Source organism: Macadamia integrifolia, chromosome 14 (genome assembly GCF_013358625.1).
Source record: "Macadamia integrifolia cultivar HAES 741 chromosome 14, SCU_Mint_v3, whole genome shotgun sequence".
NCBI lineage: Eukaryota > Viridiplantae > Streptophyta > Magnoliopsida > Proteales > Proteaceae > Macadamia > Macadamia integrifolia.
In genome coordinates this window covers 19,830,027-19,838,297 of record NC_056570.1, presented here as the reverse complement: position 1 = coordinate 19,838,297, position 8,271 = coordinate 19,830,027, and the positions used below count along the sequence as shown (strand labels likewise).

Genomic DNA, 8,271 nt, shown 5'->3' with positions numbered 1-8,271 from the left:
GACCAGCTTATGTGTTTTGCTATTTGTATCTATGACCAATAATACATGATCATTTCCTATTTCCAACGGTGTGGATTTGTCCAATTGGCAGCATTATAGGGTCGAACTTTTATCAATTCTATTGACCTGACTTGATTTGATTTTTTTTTTTTAAATATTATATTATGAATTAAAAATGAGAAACCAGTAAACCATATTGTGACGTGGGCCAATAAAAAGTGGCCACAAGAAGTAGCCACGACTTAAATCAAAGGATCTGCATCGGTTGGCCCTTTACCCTTTATTGACAATGGTGCACGTCTAGTTGTCTATATTTATGAGTTAATCAACCTCCGTCCACCGTCCACCGTCCACCGTCCACCGTCCAACGTCCATTTTTTATGTGATTGGCACACTATTGTTCATGAACTCCACTTTCAATATCAAAATTAGGAAAATGGTTTATGATTGAGAAAGCAAGAGTTTCAAACTCCTCATGGCAGAAGGATATGTCCCTCACACTCTTACTGTAAAACCTGTAAATTGTACGAGGCTCCTACTACCACAAGATCTAGGAGGATAAATCAAGCCTAACAGTTTGACACTTATATTGCTTCACTAGCTTGGTAGAGGAAATGCATGGGCTATGAATTTGAACTGCTGTGTGACTATCCTAAGAATAAGGAAGCGTTATTGTGTTTGTCTTTGGTAACCAACTTAAGTAAGTGGCATCAATGGTTCTTCAACTATGACCATGATCATCCAAATTCTAGTGTTGTAATGATAAAGTTCCAAGGGTGCATGATTTTGCTTTATTCATGTCAAGTCTTGTTTGTAATGTTTTCACATGTAATGCGCTTACCAAATTCATTGTGTAGGAATAACAATAATTTCCTAGCATAATTGGTGAGAATGTGATGTGCAAATCCCACTCAACAGGAGGTTTCTAGTTTGAGACACTTGGCTGCTACCTTCCCCCACCCCCTTCTATAATGTACTCATTTAAAAAAATAATAATAATAAAAATAAAAACTAAAAATAAAAATAAATCATTGTATAGGTATGGATCAGTGGAAGACTGTTTATTGGTAGATTCAGTTGGATTGAGCTCAAAACGGTATGTGATCTCCTTAATGGGTAATAAGTGTATGACAGGATTGGACTTTGCTCTCAATCTTTAACACAGTAGCAATGTCAATTAGTTTCTAACCCTAGCTATTAAATAGAGAGGAGAGCAGACTAGATTGTTAAAGTTAACAGAGAGACAGTCGTAACAGAAAGAATGAAGAAAAGGAAAATAAATATAAACACTTTCACAATATTGTGACTGTAAAACCTGTGCCTATCTACTGTAGATGACTAGAAGAAATGAAAAATCACATATTCAAAAGAATCCATGAACAAAAGGGGGAAAAAAATCAAAATCAGTTAACAATCTGTTTTATTTTATTTGATGAAGTTCAATGAAACTGTACACTGACTAAAAATACAGGAGGCAATGGAAAAGGTAAACAAATTAAGAAAAAAAAAGGTTCAGAGCTTTGCTTGAACTGAATTTACAATTTAGATCAAGTTAATGTGAGAGGCACAAGCCTTCTTCCAATTGGGAAGGCACTATCCATGCAAAAAATTACAAGAGACTCACAAATAATGCTACTGTAGATTGTATACAGAATTAACGTCCAGGAATGCCTGGAAGGAGATACAAAAAAAATTTGGTTCATTTCCCCCCCTTCGGCATGGCCATCGGCAAGGAAATAATCATATCAAAGGAGAAAAAATTTCAACAGAAATGAAACCAAAATCTCTTGGTTGCATCTCAACCAATATCATGCTACAGTTCATTCCGATCATGTGGTTGCCCTGGTTGCTTCTGTGGCTCGGCGGCCCATTGCCACACACTGAGTTCGCCAGCTCCATCACCGGTAAAGAAAAGCCCAATCCCATCTGGAGCTATTTGTATTACCCGAACTTCCTCTTTCGAGAATATTCTCCCCCTCTCATTGAATCTAAAACACATGAAACAAAAAAGAGTTACAGTAGTTTGAAGGCAAAAATGACTACTATAATTTACTGATGGAAAAAGAACGTAGGAAATCACAACACAAATGCATATTCAAACAAAAGAAGAGATGCTAAGGCTTGAACACTCACGAAGGGAGGTCATAAATGTGCACAGTATTATCGTCACACGAACACATCAGGACAGGTTTCTCTTGTCCATCATGCATTCCACAAAGGGTGAGCACACCCTTTAATGAAAAAGAAAATCAAGTCAATAAACATTCTGAATGAACTGAGAAAATGAAAAAATGTGAATCAGCAATCAATTACCCACATCCATTACTCAGATATCAAGTGGTTATATCAACAGGTTGAATATAAATCTACCCATATCATATCAAACCATTTAAGGCCACTATGCTTAGGAACCCAACTTCAATAGCGTACAAACTTCTTAAACGATCAGAAAGAAGATATGGTGAACCTACTTACAATGTAAGCCTTTTCAAGAAATTTCAGCATGAGCAATTTCTTTATATGTTATCTAAGTTCAGAAATATGTCCAGAAATAAACATTTACACCCAACGCCAAAAACTTGGCAACTGACAATTCTGATGAGACCAAGAAGTTCCAAAGAAACCCCCCCCCCAAAGGATATGTCTGTGAGCCTTTCAAATTATATGGTGATCCAATGTCCATGCCTACGGAAAAACTCCACACAAACACGGAAACATGTTACATCCTAATGAGACCTACTTTTCAGAAAAATAAAAGACAACCAAATTTAAGTGGATCTCAACATAAGAGTAATCAGAGCCAAGAAAAGATAAAATGTAAGAGTAAGCTAAAAAAGAAAAGTTCCACAAAATGGCATACATTTTCTTCATTGTGTGTATGAACTACTTCAATGTCACCACTTTCTGTAGCAGCCCACGCCTGCATAAACATGGAAGACACAGCTAATAGCTCAGATGCATGTATAACCATAAATAGCTTTTCATTGAAATGAAAGAACTGCCAATAGGTAATTAGAAAAATCCAGAACATAACAAACCTTTATTGTTTTGTCAAGGGAACATGATAATAGATAATTGTCCCAACAAAGAACAGACATCACAGCTGAGGTATGGCCTCTCAGAGTATGGGTACATTGTAAAGTTTCTAGGTCCCACACCTGAAAATAAGTTCAACCGTTTACACCAAAAGATGAGTTTTAACGTGTCTATGTAGAAATATTGTAAGCAAATAAAGAGAAACAATATGTGTTCAGGATTCTAGGTTGGTTAACATGATAAGCAAGATGTCTAATGCAAAAGCTAAAACATGTAATTCAAGGGGGAAAAAACTATAATTTGAAATATCAATGTATATTAGGACATAAAAACTATGGTTTCCCTGATATTGCCAGGATGAGTTGTTATTACCTATAAGAACTAGGCATAAATTAGAAAGTTAAGAGATCAGACACAACAGTACATTAATACCTCACAATAAAAATTCTGTATAACATGACAACAGACTTGGGAAAAAGTCATGACACTGAATAAACTATCATACATTTGCAATATTTTGCATCCTTTTGGGGTAGAAAAGTGATTGTTGCCACACTAACTTACCCTTATCGTATGGTCCATTGAGCCAGAGTACAGCCTACCAGCTCCAGAGTGCTGCCTACCAGCTCCAACAACTAACGAAACAACTGCATGACTGTGACCCTCAAGTAATGCAATCGGTTGAAAGCAGTTGCTTGCAGCATCAATTTTCCATGCCAATATTTTACCATCCTGAAGCAAATAAATGGAAGAGTTAATATTGGTCAGAGTAAAAACCATATTGAGGAAAATTTTGCTTAATGATTTTAAGTCTCCATAGACATGAATCAAAGGCCCCGGGGGGGGGGGGGGGCTTGCATGTCATTGTTTATCCGTGTCCCAACAACTTGAAACTCGATAAAAGCACAAGTTTGTTGTGCCCAAAGAATTACCTGAGTTCCAGCAAAAAGTATCCCATTTCCCTCAGCAAGGGAATGCACTTGTCCAACAGGTCCACTGAGACTAAATTCAGAGGCAGTTTGGATGTTCCACACCTGCAATATTATCATTACAAGCCATAACTTAAGAAAGAAAGAAGGTATATCTCAAATCAAGCTACTTAAGCTAAAAGTGGTAATTAAAAAATGAATATCTAAATTTCTATCAAAACTTCAAAATGATAAAAAAAGAAAGATGTGGGGGAAAACCCCCTTCATGAAAATCAGATCACCTTAACAGAGTTGGGAATGCCAACAAAAAGCCACGGCCCTTCACTTATCATGCATCCAATTTCACCACCCAAAATGACCACAGCAGCACACTGAACAAAACAATGTCTTGCAATGTCACATGAGAGAGATTGAAAGAGATAATGAGGTTAGATTAAGATTGATAGATAGATTAACAGAATTGGATAGATAGAAAGATAGTAGGATAGAGGGACTAATGAATAAGCTAAAAACAAATAGAACAAAAAATTAGGTGATTATAATCACCTGCCCAGTGTGACAGTCCCAAAACCGTACAGATTGATCTTCGCTCCCAGAGTAAAGCTTATCAGAACCGGATGGAAGAGCAATACCGTTAATACCCTGTTCAACAGGCTTCACTAGATTAGTACAACAACTGACAAATTAATGCAATAAAAAAGAAATTCCATATTGAGAAACGAATATATAAATTCTTCCTTCTCTATGGGTAACGGAAAGCTTAGTCCTAAAAATTAAGACAAAACAAACTTTGACCAAGAGACGCACCTTTTGGTGTCCTTCAAGCTTCTTCAATAATGTAAAGCTATCGCTAAGAAACCAAGAATGTAGATATTTGCACTTGTCTCCATTACTACAGTTTCCAGCGAGCCAATAACGGCAAACTTTGTCTTGCTTTTTGCCAGGAACACTATCCAATCCGGCACCATGATTTGTGTCTTGCGTTTTGCAAGGAACATTATGGCAAACTTTGTCTTGCATTTTATGAGGCACACTATCCAATCCGGTACCATTATTGTCGTTTTGCGTTTTGAGTGGAACCTTAGGGCAGACTTTGTCTTGCATTTTGCGAGACACACTAATCAATCCGGAACCATTATTTTTATCCTGCGTTTTGTGAGTAACATTAGCCGCTCCGGCACCCTGATTCCGGACCCAGGTGTTGGAAGGGGCAGATTTCCGTGGCCAATTAGAAGCCATTCCATTGATACTGGGCGGTGGTGGCAATTCTCTGTGAAGGAAGGGGCAGGGATTCCTGTTGCATCTCCCAGACCTCCAATAGCGACAGACTTTCAGGGGTTTAGCAGCTGTAGCCCCCAGGCGATTAAACACACTGAGCTTATTTCCATCCCTTGCGGCAGACTCGACAGCAATAGTCATCACGACTAGAAAACAAATAAACAAAAACACTAACTTCAGAGAAAAGCAATCTCCATTAAACAAGAACTTTATATCTGCGCCTTCAGTCCAATAGTAGAAAACAACATAAGATATCCTTCGTCTACAATCCAAATATAAGTAGCCGAAGGGAAAACCCTAAAATCCCTCAGAAAACGCAGAACAAAGATCGACACCGACAAGCCATTCCAGTTCTCGGAACTCTAAAGAGGCACGATAACAATAGCGCATTTTCCATGAACTATAAAGTATGGAAACAAAGTCTATGAATCGGATCATCAAGCAAGTCATTGACAGATTTCTTCGTTTTCCCTTAGATTAGCAGATGATGATTCCTCTAGAGAAAGTCGAAAATAGAAGATGCAGCTTGAGATGAAAAGTTACCAAACCTGTGTCGATCGAAAACCAAAGTAATCTCCGCTTAACAACGATGGATCGAGTCGATCTTCTTCTCGCACACGAGCAAAGAAAGGCGATCACAAATTCACAATCGCAGAAACCCTAATAAGTTGAGAGCCTTCCGTGTTTCCTTGTTTTGGAGTCTCTTCTTCTCTGAAAGGAATTGAAACTCGAAAATGGAAACTGAAAAGAAAAGTAGGCGGTGTATGTATATAAAGGGTAGAAGGTTCTTGCGTGAGCTTCAAGCAACTGATTAAAATAATAGTAGAGAACACTGCCATCAAGTATTCAAACGCATATCATCAAAATAGACGGTCCTGATCCTCTCCATCCGCACAATATCAAGTATCTGAGGTATACCAGATCGGATTTTCAAATTTTAAATTAGACCAGGCGGGAAAAACAGTTATACTTAGAGATGACTGACAGCTAACCAACTGCGCTCTTGGCACCCCATGGCCCATTCTGGTCCGTTATGAGTCTTTTCCTTCACTCCTCTATCGGTCGGTCCCTTGTTAGGCTCCTACTGGGCCTTCCATATCAAAAAAAAAAAAAAAAAAAAAATCCCATCTATTTAATGGACTTGGAAGGCAGCCATGAAATAGATTTTATAAGAAGATTTGAACCTTGGGGGCTATTGGGTAGTGCCAAATATTTTTTACATATCGGATTGGTGAAAAATAGTCTGCGATCGCTGCATTGATGTAATGATCATCGAGTGGTTGGGAGCCCCTTGGGTGCATGTCTAAATACTTTCAACCGTCCAATGTTCACCGCACCTCACCGTTCGCTACAGAAAATGTGGACTCTATAACAGGATTGAGAGGAGCACAGGTTTATACACAATTGATTGTTCTCAACAATACATATCTAAGCCTTAGAAGAAATGATTCAATGGGAATAAATGTGATACAAGCAGGAGAAGCTATATCTGGAGGCCACCAATGGAAGAAAGTCCACATAAGTCCACTTATGGGTGGAGTGAATAAAAAATTGAGCTATTATGGTGAGGATAGAATGTGGCGAAGGAAAAGGAACTGATGAAGGAAGGATTCTTAGAATTCAGCAATCATTCCAGCAAATTGTGTTTCTATCATTCTCAAACTGAAGTAATAATCCTTTCGAAGCGCACGAGCACTAATGATTGATTTCCATCCACATGAAGAATTTGATGGAGAAGGAGAATGGGGAAAATTAGTATTAGGGAAGCATTTTGCCTTCATTAATCTGCCGCCTCAGAGATGTACGATATACGAGGATGTTGTAAGTTCCATCTCCTTTTAACCTGTAAAGCCTGATTCATATGGGATGAAATTTTAATATCAAGGCCTCTGCCTTTCTTTGGTGACAAATAGCATTTCAATTCATAGTTGGCACAAGTTTGGATCTTTTATTGGATCAAAAGAATTTTCTATTAATTGAATCAAACTCCTAACTTACTCATGTTGGAAGGCAAAAGCAAAACCAAGACATAATATATTGTCATTGCTGATAATATAGATTAGTATTCACACCTTCAATGAGGGGTAGGGTAATCATTTTGCCTCTCCTCCATGTCTGGGCGCAAGGTACTGCCTTTTAGGCTTTTTGTTGCCAAATATGATATCCGATTTGAATCCAATAAAAAAAAATATTTTGGAGTCAAGAATTCAAAATATTTTGAAGTCAAGAATTCAATCAATTTACATACCTAAATTTTAGCAATGGATAAACAATGATAAAAATATACCCACCGGCTTTATTGGCGGCAAGGGAAGGGAAGTGACAGGAATCATTACTGAACATACCATGACATGTAAAAAATGCATTAAAACTAAATATGGTAGGAAATTTAAGTAGTTTATATAATCACGTGGGATAATGATTACAAAACTTTCCTTTTTATGTTTGAAAATTTCGTTCTCATCTCTTTAAATTTCCCTGGCAACCAGTCATAGCCACTATATTTTAGATCCTTAGTTCGACTGTAATGGTTGTACTATGGAGCCGATAAGGAGTGTGGAACCAAACTCCCCACAGAAAATGGAAGCAATCAGGTGACTTTTGCCATTCTAATGAGTCTAATTCAAATACAGTTGAAACCATCAAAGTTTCTTGATCAACAAGTACATGTTAGAAAATAAAGAGCAGTACGAGAATAATCTCGTATGTCCCTGGTATGTGGATTTGGAATCCACTTTCTCTCCCTTCATTTACTAGATTCAAAATCTATGGATCAGGGACGTACAAGATTGTTCTTGTATGTGAATTTGATCCAAATTTTAGAAACAACATTCTTGCTGATTTTTGAACCATTTGATTTCTAGATGGGACCCACACTTTTTTATTTGGAGGGGGGAGGGGGACAACGGTTTAGATAAACTTTTTAAGTCTACACGTACAAAATGCATTCAAATGTTTGAAAGTTAAGAATCAATAAATCACATCTTAAAAAATTCTTCATCAACAAGAATATGTTAGAATTAGGGGA

At 37.5% G+C, this 8,271-nt stretch overlaps 1 protein-coding gene across 1 annotated transcript; it reads right to left on the bottom strand.

Moving 5' to 3' along the window:
- Positions 1-1,403: 1,403 nt before the first annotated feature.
- LOC122060938 (zinc finger CCCH domain-containing protein 17-like) lies at positions 1,404-5,991 on the bottom strand. Its single transcript, XM_042624050.1, has 10 exons — positions 5,792-5,991; positions 4,773-5,389; positions 4,512-4,607; positions 4,247-4,336; positions 3,969-4,070; positions 3,601-3,768; positions 3,039-3,158; positions 2,861-2,920; positions 2,134-2,231; positions 1,404-1,988 (listed from the first exon to the last, which is right to left on the bottom strand). The coding sequence occupies exons 2-10, from the start codon at positions 5,382-5,384 to the stop codon at positions 1,814-1,816; spliced, it is 1,521 nt and encodes a 506-aa protein (XP_042479984.1). The 5' UTR covers positions 5,385-5,389; positions 5,792-5,991; the 3' UTR covers positions 1,404-1,813.
- Positions 5,992-8,271: the final 2,280 nt, after the last annotated feature.